Genomic DNA, 23,736 nt, shown 5'->3' with positions numbered 1-23,736 from the left:
TTAGGTGCAAACAATTAAGTTAGACTGTTGATTACCTTACAAGTCAAAGTTAAAATTCCAGGAAAGTGCATATAAATGGGCAAAAATGTCACACCCCTGCAACAGGAGTGAGCAATATAATGGATTGCATCTACAATAAAAGATTCAATCCTTAGTAAATCTTAACTAATCATGCAAATTAAGCATAATGATGGAAGTTGACTGAAATCTGCTTTATGGCGCATATATGAAATAAAAAATATATTAATATTTTTTTTTCGATTAAAGCTTGTAATACATTTTGAAGAAGCAACTTTGCAATTTTAGTATTTATCTCTGCAACTTAGCTAAGAACTTAGCATAAATGGAATTTTACATTTTTCAATATGTGTGGGGAAATCAATGTAAACCTGTAAAATGTTTTTTTTTTTTTTGGCTTTTTAAAAAAAAAAACATTTTTTAAAAAAACCACATGGTTTAAAAAAAAAAATGGTTTAAACCATGGTTTAAACCAACGTGGTTTAAACCAAACAACCCTGTTAACATGAACCTTTCAATGTCTTTTTGGTACCTTATTGTATGTTGTCAGGGAAGTTCTAAGCATAGCAAGATATTTCAATTTTTAGATTAAAACATTTTTTGTCTAAAAAAATATATCTTTAAAATATCGACAAATCACCTCGAATTAAGCGGAACCTCGGACTTTTGAGACTAGGATATTAGAGACTCTACTGTATTAAGTATGTAGCTTTAATGGATATGTTGTCTGTCGTAGCTAATGCGTCTGTAGGAACAAACTACGAAGTATGTTTGCAGTGCAGCATGATTAATGAATTTTAAAATTTGTCTTGTTCATTAAAATATTTGTAACTTCTTTTTAATATTGATCTAGGCTATTCAAGAAGATGAAGCATTTCAGCAAGCTGTCAGAACAAGTTACGGCAGAAGACCTTTGGTTTGTTGTATTCAATTTTTTATATTGTGTGAACAAGTAATTTGTCTTTAATTACAATTGAATATTATCTTAATTATTGTCATTGCAACTTTTGTTATACTAATCTGTATGTTTTTACATACAACACTATAACATTACATGTTAATACATTTTGCAAGTTGTATTGCCATATGCTGTATTAATTACTTCAAAGCATAAATTTTAGCTACTACATTTTCATTAATGCTTCTTACTTTCTTTGTAGTCAAATCTGGTCATCTGACTTTTATCCCGTCGTCATTTGCCAATACAGCCTCGTTACTAAATTTCAATTTATGAAAACTGAGTTACTCGTTGCATTGTGATGGAAGTTTTTCTTTCAATTACGACAAAGTAATTAACTTTTATGAAAGAATTGAAAGTATGACTCTGAAGAAATCTCAAAGCCCCCTAACTAATTAGTCAGTATTTATTCTTTTGAAGAATAATTTTTACAAAAAGAAACTATAGTGATTGATAAAATTAAGGGGGAAAAAATTTGTAAAATTCATGAAGTGAATATCAATGCAAAAAATAAAAAAACTACTTTAATGATCTAAAAAAAGTTAATTACTTGAGTTAAAATATGTTCAACTTGATAAGAGAGACTCATAAAAGATATTATACAGTCGAACTCGCTTATAACAATTGCAAAAGGGCTGCAGTATTTACTCACTTACTCGCTATAACTGAGTGCTGATTAAAAACGGGTTTGTGAAAAAAATCATAAAAATTTATACATGCTTGCTTTGTAATTTGTTATATTTCTGTACAGTATCAAAGAAACTAATTATTTGATTTGATCTGTCTTATTGTCTCTTTCTTGTCATTGTTTTTGAGAAACTTGGGATCCGAAAAATATGGTCATTTGGATCCGTGGCTTCAAAACAGTTTGGAAGTTTTTCTGCACTTTAGAAGCAAAGTATGGCAAGGGCTCTTTTCAAATTCATCAGATTTGTCATTATGGTGGTAGTTTTCTTTTTTTTTTTTTTATCTTGACTTTCAGCTACAATATCCTCCCGAAGAGTATCTCGGAAATGATAACATTCTCTTCAACAAATATATCGTTTTTAAATGCCCCTCTACTCCACAAATTTAAAAAAATTTGCCCTGTCATTCATTGTTCTCATGATTTGTGTCTCATCTTTAACTTTCGGTTGAATTCAAGATGTTAATGGAATTTTTCCAAAAAATAATAATCTTTTCTGAGGAGGAAATCGACAGACATTTTATGAATTATAAAAACATTGCTCGCTTTAACTCTAGAAAGACAGCATTTTCCGTATACCTAGAAAGACTGGCGGCAGTGACCACCATACTTATTGGAAGTTTCTTCTTTTTGGGATTTTTAATCATAGAAATTTTTTTTCAATATTTCAGAAATTTATTTGACATTTTAATCATAATATAGTCTGCAGATTAGTCTCGGGCAGTTTTTTTTTTAATTTTATGTTTGATCAAGTAAAATACACATGCTTTATATAATTGGTATCAAAGGCGCCCATATGGAAAATTGTAAGGGGAGGCTCAGATATTTTCCCCATGGGTTAGGAGCAGGGTTGGCTTTCTGCCGGCAGAAACTAGTTTTTGCCGTGCCAGTGGCAGAAACTGGTTATAACCGGTAAAAACCGGCAGAAACTGGCAAAAACTTACTAGTCTCTTTAATAACTAAAGTAATTATTAAATGATATTTGTTTAAGTTAACTAAAATATAAAACTTCATTTCATCATTTTAAAAAATAAAATTCTATGCTAGTGCCCTTGATTTAGTTCAGAAAAGGAACTTTGCAATTGCAGATGCTCGAAAAATTTGGATTAATATAACAAAGGACAAGAAATAATGCGGGTTCTCATGAAATAGGAGCGACATACAGAATTAAACAGGCATCACTGATTGTAATTTGTTTGCTTATATGCTTCAGCTAAACTGCTTGTGATTGAAATTATTGTGTGCTTCAAGAAAGTGCCGGAATTTTACTTGCCAATATTAACATAGATTTTGTCGCTATGTCACAGCTTTATAAAATAAATTGGCCCTACTTCTCAAAACTTATTTTTCCAGTCAAATTTTTAACATTACCCCAGTTACTACATGGTGGACCAAGTTAGAAAAATTTACAAATAGATGAAAGTTTCACAAACATTGCTTGTTCCTTGACGCACTGCCTACTAGCTCTTCTGTAGCAAGAATATTCTAAAATTTCTTGCTTGTGCACATTAAATTGAGAAACTGCTTAGAGTTTAGAAAACACCTTTTCTAAGAGGCAACTGCAGGGTTAAAACAATGTCACATTTTAGTTTTAACTGTGAAGATATTGTAATTAAAGTGTACTTTGGGGGTTAACACAACTAATTATGTTTTTCCGTGCACTTTCTATTGTATGTCAGTATTTTTTAATTTTTTTTGTCATTTTGTGAGTTTTTGCCAGTTTCTGCCGCAAATGTGGCAGAAAGTGGTTTTTGCCCTGCCAGTTTTAACCGGTTTCTACCAGTGGTTTTAACCGCCTCGGCAGAAACTTGCCAACCCTGGTTAGGAGGGTATTTTCTCCATGCAAACCAATTTCAGGATAGATTAGAGTCATTAAAATATTTCATTTTTAATAACTTATTCATTAATGGCTGGAGAATAAATGTTTTTACATTTTTGGAAAGAAAAAAGTACCAAAAACAAGGAAGTTCTAATTTCAAAAAAGGGTCTCAAGCCCCCCCCCTTGCCCCCCTATATGGGCGCCCTTGATTGATATTGAGAAAGAGTAAATTTGTACAAAAAAGAGGAACTTTTCTCATCATGTAGTTACTATCAAGTATTTCCAACCATGCATGTGTTTGTTTTCGAAATTACTTATATCTCGTACGCAATTACTATCTTTTACAATATTTAGAAATACTCATTGTTATCACTTTGTTAGTATATGAGCCATAAAGTTTTTTTTGCCATTAGAACAGATGTTCGTAGATTTATTTCCGCATTGGGACTTGGAGGAAAGAGAAGAAAATGGAGAATTCTGTTTTTGAATTTTTCTCTTATTTTTGGCATCAGACTCTTTTTCTTTTACTGCTTTCTATATCTTGTGCATCAGTTTTTATTAATGAGGTTTCTTCTGATTCTGACGCTGAAGAACAGTCTTTTTCTGCAAATCCGAAAAATGTTTGCAACAATTTGATAAAAGCAAGTTGTTTTCATCGCTAGGAATATATTCCTCTTCAGATAGGTCAGACTGTTCATCCTAACAAGAATATGTTTTAGATAAATCTGCAAGAGTTTCAGGAATTCATGTACTGATAAGCTTGTCAATGAAGCCTATATTCGAGTGCTACTGCTAAAAAATGTTTGTGTGCATATGAAGTGACTGAGCACTTCAAAATCACCGAAGAAAAAAAAAGATCAATGTTTCAAGCAAATCACATGTTTTGGTGCACAAACGAATTCCAGCACTAATTTTTGGAATCCACTTGTTTATATCTACTTGTTTTCAGACCCAAAATAATTTCATGTGTCCAGTCACATGCTTTTCAAGATTTCCCCCTGTTAGACATTTATCAATATTTCCCCCTGTGCAGATAGCATAAAAATGAAACTATGCGGCATGCAGATGTTTTGCATTTTCCTAACAGTTCAAAGAATTAAACCTGACCAGCAGGTGCTACTCAAGAGCCCAAAAGAACATTACTCACCCTGACAACTAACAATAATCCATAGTACACACATCTGATAAGATAAAAGTGAACAAAACCAGAAGCACAAATAACACTTCTTTAAGCGGTCAAAATGACTGGCGTCAGTCTTTTTAGGTATAAATTATGTTTATAGCAACTGAAATAATGAGTCTAAAGAAATAAAATTTACTCTTGTGAGATCATAATAAATAGGAAAAGTCAATGAAGGAAAACGAGTTTGAAAACTAAACGCAGAAAATATGAGTATTTGAAAATCGTTTGCGGTCAAAATGACCGCTTCCGTCTTTCTAGTGTTAAGCTGGGTTTGCTCGTTAAAAGCAAGTTTTGTTCCCATAGGCTTAACATTGTACCAACCAAATGTTTTTGATTTCCTCACTAAATCCGAGTTCTCGTTAAAACAGGGCTTGGTGTAAGCGAGTCCGACTGTATTGAAAGTAACTTAATTAAAAATATTTTTAAATGTTTAAGGTTATTCATATGAAAAATTATCTTTAAAATGGTGTAATGTGGAATCATTTTTAAGTTCTCTTGAATTTTTCAATGTAGCCTACAGCTAAAGTACCAGGAACTTCCAGGCTAACTGCATCTCGAGGTGGAACTGGAGTAAGTTATTAAAATTCCCTTGTGTAGTCCAATTTTAAATTTAATTTTTATTTGTTTTTATACAAAAATGAATTTAAAATTAAGAAGCAACTTATATTTTTAAAAGTTATGGAAAATTGGATTAACACTTTTAACCAGTAATTAGTCCGTGGTCTGTTTATCTGCCAGCCCCCTTCCCTAATAACTTTTTAAAAAAAACTTATTATTTTTCTTTGAAAAACCTCTTCCCACATTTTAATTTTTGATTTGGTTTTTCCAAATAATTTTAAATGTTAAAGACGATACCTGCGAAAGATTAAAATGTGAAGAGCCATAATTAACTCTTAAGCTAGCCACAATTTCCACATCGGTAAAGGTTCCACATCTGACCAGTCCACATGTGTACGTTTTAAAACGCATTCGTCCACATCCAGAAAAGCACATTTTCGAATTTTATATTGCTATTTTATTTGACTGAAACTTTTGCTCCACAGACATTCTGTTTTAAACAAATACAAATACAAAACTGACAACCACTGCAACAGCCAGAGTTTTTAATTATTGTTGAAATCGTGCTAGCTGTACTAAACTTGGGAGCAATGTCTTTCTTTTTTTTCATTAATGAACTGCCATTCAAAAATTCTTGAATTTTCATTCTTCATCATTTGAAAGAATCTTTAACTTTTTTTTCACGCCTATCATCTCGGGTTTTCTAAGCAATCACAACTTCAAGCAAGAGAGCAACCACAGAACAAAATCTAAACCAGAAAACAAAGTGAAACGGCTTTTAATTTGATAATGACCATTAACCACGAACTTGAAAAACCCACCCAACATATCAAATCTGTCAAGCTCACCTTTCACCTCATTATTGTCCCATTATCTGCCCTCTGCTCTGCTTCCGAGAAAGCGCTCGAAATGACAATCCTTTCGTTAGTCTTCCTAGAAAACCAACCTATTCTTGGATAGGGTTTCATTTCTCCCTTTTTTCCACTGCCCTCTCTGCCCTAGAGGACAATGCTACTGTTTCTGTGTTTAAGGAACGTTGTTAGTTGTTTTGAAGATTACTGGGCTTCGAATCTGAGAATGACAGCATTGCTAAAATTCGAGATATTGAGGTATTCGGGATTTTTTTTCGAGAAAAACATGGAAAATACCTTGAATTTTAGCTGCAAATGCAGGGAAATTAAAAAATTTCGAGATAGGCATGTTTTCAAGATAAGCAGGTTCGAGATAGACAGGTTCAACCGTACTTGCAATATTTTCATATAAATTTCATTTTGTTTTCAAAAAAAAAAATTTTACTCTTAAAAAGTATACTTGAATAAGAAAATTAGTATATTGGAGCCTAATGCTAGCAACATATGGCTGTTGCTAAAAAATTGATGATAAACAGCGACATTAGACTCTTTTAGTTCTGGATACACTTCTTGTTCTGTACTAAATTTATAATTAATGTTAATATGTTTTGCTGAGATGCAAAACAAATTCTAATTAAATGAAAAGTTATCGCATAAGCTTTGTGCTACGATTTGATTAATGTAAAAAACCAACGTAAATAAAGTACAAATTTTGAAGAAAATACAGCATATAGCTATTTAAAGGCTACAATGGAGCCTCTTCATCAGTGCAGAAAGCTCACCAACACATCCGAAAGTCGTGAGAGAACTGACAATAACCACGTGGACACCGTATTTATACCAAAGAGGGCCAACCAATAAGAATTCAGGACACAAGACAGAGAATTCTAATTGTGACATTTGTGTTTAAATTTTCATGAAAGCTACTTTATATATATATTTTTTGGATTTCATATGTATACTTGCTTTTTCTTTCGAAAATGTTCTTTAGTGGGGTCGTTCCTTGGCTCCGTCTTCCTCTGGAATGTCCTCTGTTTCTCAAGACAATCTCACTCGTCCAATGACAGCCGTTCGTGGAGCTGGATTCACATCCTCCGGCCATAGAGGTATGAGGATAAAACTCATTAATTTATCCACGATCTCTTTTAATCTCATTGTGATTGTGTTGGTTATAACAATCAATCAGAAAACAATGGTAAATGAAATTTATTTTGAACTAGCTGTACCCGACGCGCGTTGCTACGCCAACAAAGAAATACATCATTATACTGATTTTCATGACAATGATTTATAAGATGTCGCCAAGTCGCCGATGGTATACGATGCTACCAGAAAAAAAAATGCGCAGCAAATGCATTCGGAATGTCAAAAATACGCACAATACTGTAAATATTGAATGCCAAAAATACGCACAATCTATACAAATTCTTCGCTCTCGACTCGAAATGGCACATATCGTTCGCCTTTTTTTTTTTGTTTCAAAATTCATGTGACATGTGTCTAAAAGTCCCGATTAGCTTACTATACCAAGGCTTCACTCGATACGCGTCTTATCGCGTCTTATAGAAACACGTATCAAGTGAAGCCATGACTATACTCAAATTTTGTACTCACGCAGTTTGCAAGATCAATCCATCGCTAAAAATATCAAATAGAAAAAGTTTTAAATCCCCCCGTTGCATGAAAAGCCATAAAACAATAAAGAAAGAATTTATTTGTTCAAACTCGAGAAAAATGGCAACAGCTAACTTCTTATCAATGAGATCTTTCACGCGAATTAATTTCTGCAGCCGATCATTTTATTCGTATTTATCCAATGGATTGTGACTTAAATTGGAATAAAAAAGGAACTATCGATCGAATTTTTTTCAAACTGGTCTATAAACATTCCCAGTACCAAAAATAACAAACGCTGAAAGTTTTAGCCAAATCGGCCGGGTAGTTTTTGAGTTCATGGATGACATACAGACAAACATTCATTTTTATATATATAGATTTGTTACTCATAAATGCGTTAGATGCTTGGAAGATTTTTAAAACAGTTTTCACTGCATTTTTGCAGATTCTGTGACTAGCTGTGTTGCCCGGCTTTGCCCAGTCTACCTTGGAAATAAAAATTGTGTCAAGTGACTTATGTTCAACAATCAGGCTTAAATAAAAGAAAAAAAAAAACATCATGCAAAATTTCCCCTCCAAATTATGACGACTTATCGCTATTTTTGGAAGAAGAGTGCCACAATATGAAGAAATGAAACTTTACAGGAAAAGCGTTTGAAGTTGAACTATTTAGGCAATTTGCATTAAGAAAAGTAAATTTGCTGTGCTGTCCAGTGGTTAATATTAGGACGAAAAAACTCATTATTTTCCAAAGATAACGTCCTTTGAAGGCCTGCAAGCGAAAGAAAAGAAAAGTTAAATTTTCGTATTGTGGCACTCTTCTTCCAAACGATCGATGTATTAAAATGCTCTTAAGAAGTTAAAATGACAAAGATGGATTTAAAAAGCGTAACCATAGAAACAAAATAAAATAAGTTTCAGAAATTAAATGAGACTACATAATTAATTTACATCAATAATTAACAGAACATTAAATAATTACTTGAATGGAAATGAGATTTTTGGACCTTGATTTAAAACGATTTGTAATTTTTTTCCCTTTGCTGATAGAAGCTTAGTTTTTCAACCGAGGGTCAAGTCAGATCTGGACTTAAAAATATCGTTCTGTCCAATATTGTAAAAAAGAAAACTGTGGGACAATTCCTTCACTTTTTATTGACATGTTTAATGAAGAAAGTAGTGCCTAAATCTCAGCAAAGCCTAAAAAATTCAAGCTAAAAACGCTAATAACTTCCGTTGTAATTAAGTTAAAGCATTGAAACAAGTTGCGTAGAACACGGAAACTTCTACCCTTTCCAACGATATGTAATATTAATGTGTGCAAGTAATTTGTCATCCCCATATACAGGGATTTATACGAAAATTGAGCCTAAATTGGAATAAGAAAAGAACTATTCATCGAATTTTTTCCAAACTGGTCTGCAAACCTTTCCGGTGATGAAAGTAAGATACTGTGAAAAGTTCAGCAAAAATGGCCAGGTAGTTCTCAAGCTTTGCTCGTTCAAACAAACAGACACTTTTTGGAAACTTCATTTTATACTATGTAGAGATGATCATCTTTTGGAATAAATAGATTTAATCACACACTGATATTAATTATTTAAAATTTCTTAAATTTCGGAAGGAGGAGAATGGCTAAAGCCAATACTTCATACCAATTTTCAATAATTTTGTAAATTATTTTCCTTTTCTTTATTATTATTATTATAATTATTTTCAATTGAAAAAAAGCATAGTAAAAATATAAAGCTTTTGATGTACAGTAGAGTCTTGAAAATCCTTAATTGGGACTCATGCTACCTCGGTTTATTGAAAACTTGGATTATGCGGAAAATTCTTCGAGTTTAAAATTTTACGTTGAAACGTAATTGTACAAAAAAGGGGTTCAGATCCTTCACAAAGAAAACGAAGTATTGTCTTCACAAAAAACTTATCACTGAAATTTCAACATAAATTTTGCTTTTTAATTTCCTGTAAGGGGCATTCCACGGTATTTTTGACATTATGTAGAGTCCGTAACGTGACCTTTTTTTGCCATAACTTTTTAATTTACCGTTTGATTTGCAAATTATTTTAATTTGAGCTGACGTGTTGGTAGGAAAAGATCAAAATAAAATAATATGCTAATCAAACAGTAAATTAAAAAGTTATGGCAAAAAAGGTCACGTTACGGACTCTACATAAATGTCAAAAATACCGTGGAATGCCCCGTAAACGAATTTTGACTTTTTTTTTCACAATGTCTGTACATGTTTATGTATGCAAATTTGTAGGTTTTGAGAGTGCCCAAATCCATTTCAACTTGTTAGGTGTCTAGTTGTGGACCTTCTTTTTTGACTGTAATCAGTTATTCTAAAAGGCATGTTTACACGTTTTTTGTGACAAGTTAATGTTAATTTTTACGTATCAAGTTATTATCTCCAAACCATCTGTTAATCCATATTTTGTAGTCAATGAATATTACTTGTCATTTGGAGAGTGTTGTTGACACCAAACTCTCAATGCATTTTTAATTATTTGCTGTATGTAGTTAAATAAGTTTTGCAATAGCGAAAGATTTCGGTTTTCAGATTTTAATGAAAATCATTTTTTTTTTGTAACTAAAAATGTAACTGAACACATTAAGTACCTCGAATTAAGCAAAACCTCGAACTTTCGAGACTCGGATTTTTAAGACTGTACTGTAGTTCAAATTTTCCTTCACACAAAAATTCTAAAATTGTTTGACTGGTAAATTTATAATATTAAAAAAACTATAATAAATTGATAAGTGTGAATTTCATCTTGAGTTATAAGATTTTTTCCCCCTCATACATTTAAAAAACAATTTTAGTACAGTCGACGCTCGATATAACGACCATCTCCGTCCCAGAGAAAAAGGTCTTTATAACGAGTGCTCGTTATAAGAGGTATAAATTAAAAAAATGTACACCGTCATCATGCATGCCCAAATAAATGCCCAAATGTTTTTTATCATAGGAATTTTTAGAAAAGTAGTGTGCAAAATATTATGACATATTAAACAAGTTTTAAAGTAGAAAATATAGGGAGGAAAATGTTACACACTTTCAGATCTGCTACTACTACTACTACCACAACAATTTCTGAAGATAAAACCAGAAACAGAGGTCTGCCTTTTTAGCAGACGTGATTTTTGCAAAACTTTATTTTCTGTTTCAGATACAGGTGATAAATTGTGTTTCTCTTGTTTTCCAAAGAAACATTTAAAAGTCCCTCGAGAACCCCAAATCTTTAAAAATACTAGATTCAAACACCAAACTACCAATACATCTGTCAACTCCCTTTTCTTAGGAATCTGGAATTTCCTCGTTTTTTCCTCCCATTATTTTTTCTGTGCTAGCTGTGGTGAATGGTAATCTCTCCCCCCCCCACCCCTCTTAAAGTTGGATTTGACATTGAAAACTTCAGGCAGATGTCTAAACAATAATCAATGTCATTTTAAGCTACAAATTTGTTTTATTGGAAAGAACACAAGAAATAGCGTCCGCTGATTCGGTCGCTGTGTTGGATTAGACGATACAGAACGGTCGTTATAACGAAAGCAAATTAACATAGAGTTTATAGAGACAAAGTTGGGACTTCTACCACTGGTCGTTATAATGGGACGGTCTTTATAATGTGTGGTTGTTATAATGAGCGTCGACTGTATTTTAAATTTTTTGGCTTAAAATCTTCCAGGGCTTTATAATTTAATATCAAATTGGATTAAATTTAAATGGTTATATTCTTAAAAAGAACAATATTAGCATTCCAGTAAGTACAAAATTCTTCATGTGCGTGTTTATGGTTCTTTTTTTAAACACAATTGATATTCACTAACTCAGTACTCTTCCTCGGTACTCTGCTATTTGCCTAAAGTGTTTCCAGGTGTGGCACTAAATAGAATATTTGCCACTATACTTTGAACTGTCTTTTCTGTTTATGTATGAAATTATATTACTAACTATGCTTTACATTTGTTAAACTTTTGTTGCATTCATTCAATTAAATAAAATAAACATCATGACATTTATTACACATGTACAAAATAGTTCATACTGTCTTTATACTTTAAAGCTCCATCTGGAATGTTTGATCCTCTCAATCAAGCCAAATCAACAGTATCTCCGTTATTGATGAAAGATGAAAATAGGTAACATTTTTATTTCTTCTTTCTTGATTGATATAACACTTAATTTAGTTTTAGACTAATAACATTAACATGTTTCGACAAAAAACACATACGAGGGTCAGTCAGAAAGTTAGTTGCACTGTTCAAAAAAACAAGAAAAGGATTGAAATTTTACAACAACTTTCTTGTTATCCTAATATTCCATTCAAAATCTATTTTAAACGAAATCACCTCCGTTATTTAAGCGTTTGTAGAGGCATGGTACAAGAGCTTCAATGCCTTCTGCAAAGAAATCCCGTCCAATGTCCGATAACCATTGTTGGGTTGCAGCTTTCACTTCGTCATCCGAATGGTATCGTTGCTTTGAAAGCTCTTGTTTTATGGCACCAAAAAACATGGAAGTCAGGAGATGAAAGGTTTACGCGGCTAAAGAGGGTGATCCCACATTTCCCACCTAAACTTGGTCTTGATTCGCACTCGGCGCCGCCAATATCTGTAAGTTCATTCACAAACATGTTGCACCATTTTACGATAGCTTCGCCTGATATTGCATTTTCATTGTACACTTCATGCCACTGCCCATAAATTTCAGTGCAGTTGCATTTTTTTTGCCCACAAAATCGAATCACTGCACGCATTTCCAATTTGGACGCTACTTGCAGCTGTCGAGACAGGTTTGTGACTTATTATCAGAAAAACTAAACTTGCCTTGGGGAAGCTGCTATGTCACACGATAAAGGTACATGTTTGAAGTGTTGCCACAGAGTTTCATCAAAATTGTCTCAGACCGAACTTCTTTACGAAGTAGTGCAACCAACTTTCTGACTGACCTACGTATTATACTCTAATGTAGTGTCAAGTTTCTCCATGTAATTTTATATCATAACTTTTGCAGTAAATTCATATTATATCCTCATATATATATAATAGCCAATGATCGAGCAATGTGTGTGTTTCAACAATGAACGTCGTGCTACGGCATGATAATTTGATAATATGTTTTGGTAATGTTTAATATGAAGAGAAAGGCTTTATCATGACAAGGCTGAACTCTATCCGGTAACTTAACTGTTTTAAGTAAGACTGTGTCATACCTGCCAACCCTTCCGAATTTCCCGGAAGTTTTACGCATTTTCATGTCTTTTTCCGTTTTTCCGGTTATGAGCAAAATCTTCCGGATTTTTCACGTTGTGTCGGGAAAAAAATTGTATCTCGCCAATTTTGGCGCTAACGGTACTTTTGTGGAACGCGTAACCGTGTTTTAGGCCAAGTAGCCAAGGAAAGGTTGCCGTAAGAGAATGGCACGAGAAGAAGCGAGGCAAGATTATGACGTCACTGAGTGATACAGCGCATGACTTCATCGGGATCCAATCAAAGCAAGCGTCGCGGCGGGCAACTAGGGGCACAATTTCGGCTCCGATTATCTTCTCGTTCTCTCAGTTCGAGCTGTTTTTGTTACGTTCATTTTTTAAGATGAGTACGAGTAAATGTTATTTCCAAACTTTTAAAGAAAGTAATAAAAGTAATATTTACTAAACGAAAGTAAGTTCAATTGATATGAAATTCATAACTAATATCATATTGTTAAATGTAAAGAGGGTAGATGTCCTGTTTAATTTTATTTTGCGTTAAAATCTTGTGGATAAAAATAAAAAAATCTTCCGGATTTTTTTTCTCGGAGGTTGGCAGGTATGCTGTGTCATTTCAGGGGAATGAAGAAACGAAAAAGCGGACAACAATGTACGCTACCTACTGGAGTTTAGGGTTAATCCATTGGAGTTAGGGTTTTAATATCTACTATCAAAATATCACCAAACATGCAATAGCTTCGTCCAAATGTGGAACAATTTTTACCCTTCCTACCCTGACGGGCGATTTTCTGGTTATCAATACTAGCACAGCATATTAGAGTATTTGTAATTGAAGTCAAAGTTTTATTCGTAAAACCTTTTTCAACTGGATTAAAAAATTTTAAATAGCATCATTAGCAGAAGTTTTCTCATTTGAAGCTGCATTTCAATAAACGTTTGTTTTGTTCACGCAGGTTTAGCCATGGCATAATCAAAACTTATTTTTTTCCAGTCCTGAAGAAAGATTGAAACAACTAGAGAAAAAAGTTCTGGAATTATTGGAAGAAAGTTGTATTGCCTCTGAATCAGGAGAACTAAAATTAGTAAGATCTTATTTTTTACTTATTTATTACTATATTTTCATTAATTTTGCAAATAACTTAGCCTATTTGAACTGCAATGCATGTAATACAGTTTATTTTGAAAAGGTATTTTCTTATGGGCCATTCCATGTGATGGAACGGGACATTTTGAGTAGTTTTGTCACTAGATTTTGTTTCATTAATAAAAATAATACGAGCTACAAATTTCATTTTTGGTAGCAACAGTATTGATTTGTCATAAAAATTCCATAGAACATTAACCTTATCATTTTTAAATAAAATAGTTGATGAATACGCAATAAAATGCCCATGACAGAACGGGACTCGCATGGGTAACATCTTTTGTTAAAAGATATTTTCAGAAAATCAAAATTCTAGATTCTACAGATTTCTGCAGAAAATTATGTTTAACTACCTGCACCTGCTTTATGCCCCAAAGTGCCCAGAAAGACCAATTGGTAATAATACGCAAAAAAATTCTGTTCAACACAGGGGCGGCATTTCAGCATTTCATTTGGGGGGTCGAGTTTCTTAAATTTGTATTACCACAGTGCGGTAACAAACACACACTAGCTAACAGGAAGTGGTCATAAAATCGGTTTAATATGAATAAAAATTAGTGCTTAGAAGCAATTAAAATTTTGATTCATTTTCTAATAAGTTATCATACAAAACATCTTGATACTGAAGTTTTTATACTTTTTGGAAAAGTTTTAATGCATGATTTTTGGAATTCGGAAGAGCAGAGAATAGTGTTACTATCAGTGCCTAGTGTCGTAGTGTCGTGCTGTTTTGCCACTACAGCTAATAGAAAAGTTTTTTTTTTTTTTTTTTTTTTGCCCATTGTGCTTCAAAAATATTTCTCTAACCTAACAAAAATCTTTCTCTACCAGCTGAGCTGTCTGAAATAGTTAAAAATAATTGAAGTAACAAAGTTACGTAAGAAAACACTTTTTATGTCTTGCTCTTCAAAATCACACCGGCAACTTCAAAAATTGTGAGAGGCTTAATTTTTCATCATTGAATAATCTAGTCTCGTCGGCGCTCTCAGCTTCAATGAGATGTCATCTGCCACCAGCTCTGTTATTCACTATTCCAGGCTGAAGAGTCCATAACAAGGACGGAACTGCAGTCTCTGGATGTGATAATCAGTCTGTCGGTATATTGCTTCTAATTTTTCTTGCCTAGTGCTAAAAATTTTACTCATAATTGAAACATTTTATTTTTCGTTTTCAAAAAATCCAATCCAGGTAATATAGAGTCAACCATGCAGAAAAATAATTATCATCAAATCTTGTGTTAATTTTATTCGAAAACTAATCTATTACTTCATACAAAATATTAAAAAATCAGTGTTTGACTTCACATCATCATGTGGAATTTTTTATTTTTTTTAGCGCCTTTTTAAAATTGGCTCGAAGGAAGAATTTTTTTGAAAAATTTTCTCGATTGATTGAAATACACATCTATGTAAAATCTATTTTCAATTTTAATTTCAGATTGAACTGTGGTAGTATGAACGCACAGATCAATTAAAGATTGAAATGTGGCTTGAATAGTCCAAAAATTAAGGGTAGCAGATTGAAGATGTTTTGATAGAGTAAAGCATTTTTAAAACACTTTCCTCAATATAAACAAATTGAATAAAAATTCAAACGAAGTCATACATGCTGAAGGGCACATTGAAAGAATCGTTTTGCAATAATTCTCACAGTCGTCAAATCACTGCTTTGAAGTTTTAGAGAAAGGTTTTTATTTTTTTAACTCTGGAAGACCATCTTGTGTCACTCCGAGATTGCATAACTATAGAGCCCAATAAAAGGTATTTGTTGATATGTTTATTTTTGTTCAATAAGCACATGCATTTTTAAGAAGTTTCTATGAAAGCAGGTAATGCATTGAGCAGCTGAAACGTGTTTCTAGCAGAAGAAAGCGATGAACACTCATTAAATAAATATACACTTAGAAAATGAGCGTAAAAGTGAATGTAAAATATCAAGGAATTTTCTTGTGAAAACCATGCTGCCACACCACTTTTCACGAGCCTCTCATATTGGACATACCATCGTTACACTGGGCACACAAGTATGAAATATTTAGTCGTGAAAAGGCCGAAAAATACTTCGTGAATTTCAAAGTATCATCCAAATAACGAAAAACACTTTTTTTGTCTGGGAATGTGTCGAGTTTCATCAAATAGTTACTGAGAACCAGCAAGATTTTTTTAATGAACATTGATTTCCGATTTACATAAATTGAATACACCCATTTTCTCTCATTCTGCTCAAAAAATTTGGGGGTGCGACCGCCCCCTCTTGACCCCCCTATTTGCCGCCCCTGGTTCAACATCTTTGTGTAACCATCTCTTGGTCGCACTATTGCCCCTGTGCTGTTATTCTGAGAGAACACCACTTCTAATGCGATGAGATATTCGGAACGGTGTGAAAGGATTCGAAACTCTTTGATCAAACTAACTTGTTTGGAAGAATCGAGACCGCCGTACTTGTAGATATCGAGAATGGAGACATAGTATTGGATTTTGCATTTTCTCCAAGAATGTTTGCCTGAAATTTTAATTTCATGTTTTTTTTTTCTGATGTAAGGCTGAGTGTACTGAACAAATAAATACTATGTTCCTTTCATACTCCTGATTCCAGTATGAAACGGTTTTTTGCTTCCTTTTACAAAAAAGAAAGTATTGTGTTCGCGAAAAAAAATTTCACTCAAAAATTAACCTTAATTCCCATTTTACTCACCCCCGAATGAATGTTGAGTTTTTTTTTCGACTCGACCGCACGTGGATAAGTGCCTAAGAATGTATAGACATGCGAAATATCCATTTTGACGATTCCTGAGTTACAATGACTTTTCTCGTGACATCTATATGTGTGTATGTATGTCACATAACTCAAGAACGGTATGTCCTAGAAAGTTGAAATTTGGTACATAGACTCCTAGTGGGGTCTAGTTGTACCCCTCCCCCTTTTGGTTGCATTCAGGTGTTTCTAAAGGGGTCTTTTCCCCTTTTTTGGGGGGCAATCATTGTTAATTTCGATGTAAGCTCAAGCGGTGTTATAATTTGGCGGACGCTTAGCAATATATCGCCTTTCTTTTGGTCGCCAAGTTTTGTCGCCAACTTGGCGACAAATTTGGCGATTTTTTTTAAAATCTGATTTTAATTTGGCCATTGTTGGTGATATTTAAAGAATAAACTATTGAATCACATTAAAATTGCCACTATTGGGAAATGACATTAAATTGGGGTAAAATGAAGTCATGTGATGCACACATCAGCTCGTTTATTATGGACTCATGGTTTTTGAAAAAAGTCATGTTTCTTCGTATACAATCACGTTTTTTGGTAATTCTTGGTTTTTATAATTTTTTGTTTTATTCTCTTTACATTTTTCGAAGAATAAATTGAAAAATTAAATACTCTATTATTAACACTAGAAATAATAATGTGGTATGTCTTTTAGGTTTCTAAAAATCACACAATTTAAAATCCAATAGTTTTTTTAATGAGGTAATAATAGAGGGTGAAAGAAAAAACTTCCAGGATCTCAAAGACTTGAAAGAGAAAAAAATCTTGTATATTTACGCCAAGTATTTGTATAAATAACCAGAGGCTGTAACTATAACAATTGGCTTCTTTACCACATTATGATTTGCTTCCAGGCTTGCTTTGTGTATTTTCCTTTTTAGATAAAAAAAATAACTTTAATTGTAAGGAGCCAATTGGGATATTGAGCCAACATTTAATAAATGATTGAAAATCATTATCATATTGAAGAATTCAATCTGACAGTTTAAATTGAATAAATAGAAGCTCATTTATAAAACTTTATATATATATATATATATATATATATATATATTAAAACTGAAATCAGTTACACATCCAGTTATTGGAATAGGTGAAACTTGAACGAAGGAAAAAATTTAAATGTATGTTCATAAAATATCTCTTCTTTCCTGAGACCAATCTGTTGTAAAATTTTCCTGTAGCGAGAAGAGATAGTGGAAGTAAACAAAGCTTGGCAATGCATTTGCCTGCATGACACTGGGATGTTAAAAACAATGCTGATCAGATAATTGAAATGTTAATGAACAGAATGGTCAGTTCAATCTGTAGTTCACGAAAGTGGCAATTCTCTTTGTTTATTTCCTTTATCACTTATCTCTAATTGCACTATAGAAAACGCTGCTGCTTGTTATATTTATTCACACTTTACATTTCGTGGCCTCAGAGCAACGGTAGGATATCTTAATATTATTTCTGAGATTAGATGTCTTAGTGTATAGCTCTGAGGGGACAATGTGTAATAAGTGTTTTTGGTTAAAATTGACTGTTCTTCTAAAGATTTGCTTAACGGAATAATCCTTCAGTATCAAAGTACTATAGATGTACAAGTTTCATTTTGGAAAAAAAAATACTTTCTAATATTTTCATAAGAACATGTACCTGCGAAAGTGTAATTAAAACCTTACTAAACTGTTGTTCGCGATTTCCGCCAGCATTCAGCCTCTAACTTAGGTTGAGAGTTTAATTAGCTTTTACAGTATAGGTTAGACATTACAGTCGAGTCCCGACTTACGCGAGGGATGCGTTCTAAGACACCTTGCGTTTGTCGGAATTTCGCGTTGTGGAACAAGGTATGTTTAGTAATTTTTTACAAGTATACCCGATTGTTTCAGATGTTTGTAAACACCTCTCATATTGTTTCAAACCATTTATTAACTACATATTGCAGTATCTTTTACAAAGAACCGACTTTTTCTGTATTTTAGAAAAAGCATTATTATTTGACATAAAATTTTGTAATTTAGCACAAAATCAATGATTAATGAGAGAGAGAAACTTAAAATAAAGCAGTATGAGGTACTTACAGTATGTACACTACAGCATTATTATAGCACTTAACAGTATAGATATAGTAAATTTATTTACAAGTTAAAAAATGAAGAAGGTTTATGCAGCGCGATCAGAATGTTATCGGACTGTATTCTATCAACGTTCATATGTAAAATGAAAAAAAAAGTTAAGAATCGGAGCGGTTATTTGTGTAAACTAAAGCAAAGGGTTGTTTAGACTAATACAGTGGGTGAACGTCAGCTTTCAGTGATGCTAAAGGGATGAAAAACCATTCACAAAACCAATATTAAGTGTCAACGAAGCCCATTCTAACTTTTCTGCCGCTCTTTTTCGAAAATTTTTATGTTGCAGGCGAGTAATTTGTGCCCGCACTAAAAAATTCATTACAACTCGCATTATAGCCATTTCGCGTAAGTCGTATCGCGTTGTACTGGGATCCGACTGTATATGCATTTTACACTTTTTATGTTTTCTTTTAGGCTCTGGATAAGGCTAAAGATGCAGCCAGCAAGGAAAGGGCTCTCACTAGACAAAGAGATCAACTGGCTTTAGAAATCACTCCAAATATGGACCTCACATTTTCGGTAAATAGTCTCTAACGTTAAAGATTTACTTTCTGTATTATCAACTTTATTTTTTTCTTACTCATTAGATATTCAAGTATTCTTAATGAAATAGTAAAATTAAGTGAACTAATTTGTTTTGTTTAATGATGGGATTGCACTTTCTTGTTTGCATGTTGATTATGATTCATTTATCGTACATAATCAATGAGAAACCAGTACCTAAATTTTTCTATTTGAATAGGAAAAATGTGGTAGGATTGGGGAAGTTGCCTAATGTTACAGTAAAATTATGTGTTTTCAAGATTTCATTTATATATATGTTAAATTTGCAAGATAATCATGCAATAAACTTCAAAGCTAAACCAGCATTTTTTTTTCTGAATATGTTTATCACATCTAGTATTTTTGTTTCCAATTATTTCGAAATGTATGTAATTATGTGCTCATTTTCTCGTAGGTTTTACTGAATTTAGCAACTCAGTATGGCAATAATGAGATGTATGGTGAGGCCATGAATACTTATCAAATTATTATAAAGAACAGGTCGTTTACCAATGCTGGTATGTATGTTGTGAATTCAAATTGCACTGTGTATTTATATTATTCATATATGCACTGTGTATTTATTTTCAGAACTTGAGAACCTATGTTCGGAACTAACAGTCTAGTAACCTCATGGAACTTCTCTCTCTCTTAACTAGCCGTATCCAAATTGCAGCAAAACATCACATCCCTAGAGGAAAGCGTAAGGACAATTGGATTCCTTTTTGGAAGGATTACAGCATAGATACACTAATCAAGGAAAGAGACCAAACCTGTCAGGAACTCCAAAGTAACAACGGTGAGGATTTAAGACTTAAACTTATAGAAGTAAGTCATAAGGTGGAAGAAGCCATCTCAGCCAGCAAGCAAGAGAAATGGGCAGAGCTCTGACCCAAGAAAAGGCACATCCCAATATTGGAATTTGATTAAGGCTCTAAATAACTCAAGCAGTCCAGCAGCCAACACACAGGCGAAACCTCAGTAAAATGTGATCTCCACAAATGACTTAAATGCCAGAACAAACAGAGAGACAGCAAACCTACTTGCAAAGCACTACAAGGTTTCTAGCAAACTACAGTATTCTGCAGAGGACAAAAAAGTCAATAAAAAATACAAATATATTATTAAAAGAAGTAGGAATATGATCAATAACAGCATCTTCACTTTTGATCTTAGTCCTGAGGAGCTGGAATCTGAAATCGATCACCTAGATCAAAAGAAATCCCACGACCCAGATCTCATTTTTGGACAAATGAGCACGCATCTTGGTGCAAATGCAAAAAGAGATTTGCTGTATATCTTTAAGACCTCATGGCGCTTTGGTAAGTTACCCAGGTCCTGGAAGAGTTCTGTAATTGTTCCCATCCTGAAACCTGGAAAATCTGCAAGTAACTGCGCAAATTATAGACTTTTCTCGCTCACCTGCATTCTGTGCAAACTTATGGAGTGCATCATTTATTCTAAACTCATGAATTGGATCACTGAGAACAATATTTTGCACTCATGCCATACCGTATATAGAGCCAATCACAGCACCATCAATCAGCTTTTCCAACTCTTCCATTCGATTATTGACTTCTTCCAGAACAAACCCCATAAGAAACTACCATGGTTCTACTTGATCTCTCGGCTGCTTTCGACAGATTCTGGAGGCAGAAACTGATCAACATCCTACGCAAAACAGGCATTACTTCAAATGCTCTAACCTGGATCAATGATTTTCTCAGGAAAAGAAGCTTTAAAGTCAGGATTAATGGCGATTTCTCCACCATTCGCCATACCTGGGCTGGAGTTCCTTAGGGCTCTGTACTTAGCCCTCTTCTTTTTATTCTGTACATGAATACGATAGACCTCCACATCAGTAAAGAAATAATCGTTGCCTGTTATGCCGATGATGTTGCAGTCTGGCACACCCACTCAAATCTTGAAGTCTCACAAAGAGCTCTAAATATCTGTTTGAAGGGCATTGAAATCTGGTCCAAACATCTTAAGCTTAAAATTAATCCAGACAAAACAAATTCGTGTTTTCTCAACAGACAGGAAAAATAGAAGCTCGTTCCATCCAATTTTAAAGCTATTAGGTTGAGAAATCAGACAAACTTCTAACCTCAAGTATCTTGGACTACTTCTAGATGCAGAGTTTAGATTCTCTAAACACCTTGAAAATGTGAAAAAACTTAGCATCCTCAAAAGACTTTGTGGTGCTTCCTGGGGATTAAGTCCAAAAACTCGAGAATACCTATACTTCTATCGTCAGGCCTGTTCTCAAATATGCAGCACCCATATGGGCATCGACAAGGCCTACTGTTAAAGAAAAGATCGACAATGTTCAATGGAGAGCCTCTAAAATCATCACTGGAGCTGTTTCTTCAACGAATAACATCAAAATTTAAAAGGAATGCCGCCTTGTCCCCTTGGAAAGCAGAAGAAAATTAAGATCCATTAAATTTACCAACAAAATTCAAACCCTTGCTGATCGCCATATCTCAAGTAGAGCCTTTGGTGCATGGAGTGGAAAGTGCAGACTGAAGAGATGCTCAACCCTCCAATTTGATCGTGATATAAGGAATGATATGATATCAACCTCAAATATGAGACTTTCAAAATTTCTAAAGGACCTTATAACATTCTGTGCCTTCTCCCCCAAACTAAAATATATTGAAATCTCTTACGGCCTTGCACCAAGAAAGAACCCACAGCAATAATCAAAGAAAAAGGCGACCATACCATTTTAAAACTCACGACTTCAACTCAAGATCTGACGATTGCATACACAGATGGCTCTTCCAACTCTAATCTGGATAGAGGAGGAGCTGGAGTCTTTTTTCATCGGACCAGACGGAGCGCAGGAATGCCACGGTTTTCATATTGGGAAAATTGCCTTGAACTACACATGCGAACTCGTCGCCATCAAAAGCGCTCTAGAGATTTATCTTTCTAGGGAGGACCAGAGTTCCAGAGGCATCATCATTTTCGCTGATTGCAGGCGATCCAGAAGGGCAAATGTCAACTTAGCCATCAGATCATTGAGCTCACAAACAAAATTATTGCTGCCCAAAGATCCTACATTTCACAATGGATACCGGCTCATGTAAATATTTTTGGTAACGAGAACGCTGATGAGCTTGCAAAGGCATCCCGTAATTCTCCTCATCCATCCAACTTTCTAGCCCTCGTTTACGCCAACGCTGTTGCTGGCCGAAGACTAATCAGTCAACAAGCTAAAAGAAACTCCATTCCGGATTTGAACTGTGACAGAGCCATATCGACTACTATAACCAGACTTAGGACAAATCACTTAAAGGGGATGAGGATTTCTGCGAACGGACAGCGTAGTTACACCAACTTTTGTCCTCATTGCCCAGATGACATCCCACTGTCTTGTCAACACATCTTCAGCTGTCCAGCAATCCAGGCCAGACTTTTTAACATCGACTTAGAAGACCCAGTGTACGTACTTTATACAGATAAGGCTGTCGAAGTTGCAAAGGCTGTCTACGACAGCGTTGGAGCCATATACATGCACATTATCATAGACACGACATTATCATCATTATTCATACTGTCTTAGACAGGGAGGAAACTGTAATGAGTTGCTCATAGCACAAGTGTCACTGGGTGCAGTAAGTTGTGGTGTCACTCTCTGTCTTTCAAAGGTAACTGCCATAGGCAGTTACAGGAACAAAAGGGGGGGGGGGGTTAAAGAGATATGAAAGGCTAGGGAGAGAAGACTAATTGAGGATTTTTTTGCTTTTGTAAATTTGCAATATATTACTGAATTTTATCAATATTGATTAATTGATCTCTGAAAATATGTGGAATATGACCCCTAAATTCGGATAAGAAGGCTACTGCAGACTCTCCCCTTCGAATTCAAAGTTGCATTCTTATAGATAAACATGAGGTAAATCCATTTATTTGGATTTTTTAATTTTTGTTTTTGTGAAATAAACCAATCCACCAAGTAGAAAATCATTTTTCAATCAGTTGTTAATTTTTAACTCTGAAAAGTTAGGGGACAAAGACCCTTTACTTTTAAAAGTAAGAGGGCAGTTGCCCCCTGTTTAAGCTGCCCATAGTAACTACTTTTAACGATATGTATAAACATGAAATTTGAACAATTTTTATTTGCTAAAAAAATTCTTTATATATACTTCATTTTATTCATTTACAAGAGTTTAAAACTATTTATTTGCTATGCATTTAAGTAAGCCAATGTAATCAGTAATGTATTTTATATTAAACCTGTCCTGGATAC

At 33.8% G+C, this 23,736-nt stretch overlaps 1 protein-coding gene across 1 annotated transcript in view; it reads left to right on the top strand.

The window, feature by feature from the left end:
- LOC129235119 (intraflagellar transport protein 88 homolog) overlaps nt 1-23,736 on the top strand; it is a 74,653-nt gene that overhangs the window by 1,835 nt on the left and 49,082 nt on the right. Inside the window, exons 2-9 of the mRNA XM_054868808.1 lie at nt 872-934; nt 5,177-5,233; nt 7,064-7,178; nt 11,767-11,842; nt 13,904-13,994; nt 19,350-19,454; nt 19,894-19,996; nt 20,155-20,344. Coding sequence (XP_054724783.1) covers nt 872-934; nt 5,177-5,233; nt 7,064-7,178; nt 11,767-11,842; nt 13,904-13,994; nt 19,350-19,454; nt 19,894-19,996; nt 20,155-20,344 — 800 coding nt within the window. The remainder of the gene's footprint in view (nt 1-871; nt 935-5,176; nt 5,234-7,063; nt 7,179-11,766; nt 11,843-13,903; nt 13,995-19,349; nt 19,455-19,893; nt 19,997-20,154; nt 20,345-23,736) is intronic.

This window comes from Uloborus diversus, chromosome 2 (genome assembly GCF_026930045.1).
Source record: "Uloborus diversus isolate 005 chromosome 2, Udiv.v.3.1, whole genome shotgun sequence".
In the NCBI taxonomy this organism is placed as follows: Eukaryota; Metazoa; Arthropoda; class Arachnida; order Araneae; family Uloboridae; genus Uloborus; species Uloborus diversus.
The sequence above is the reverse complement of the archived record's forward strand: the minus strand, read 5'-3'. Positions and strand labels throughout refer to the sequence as shown.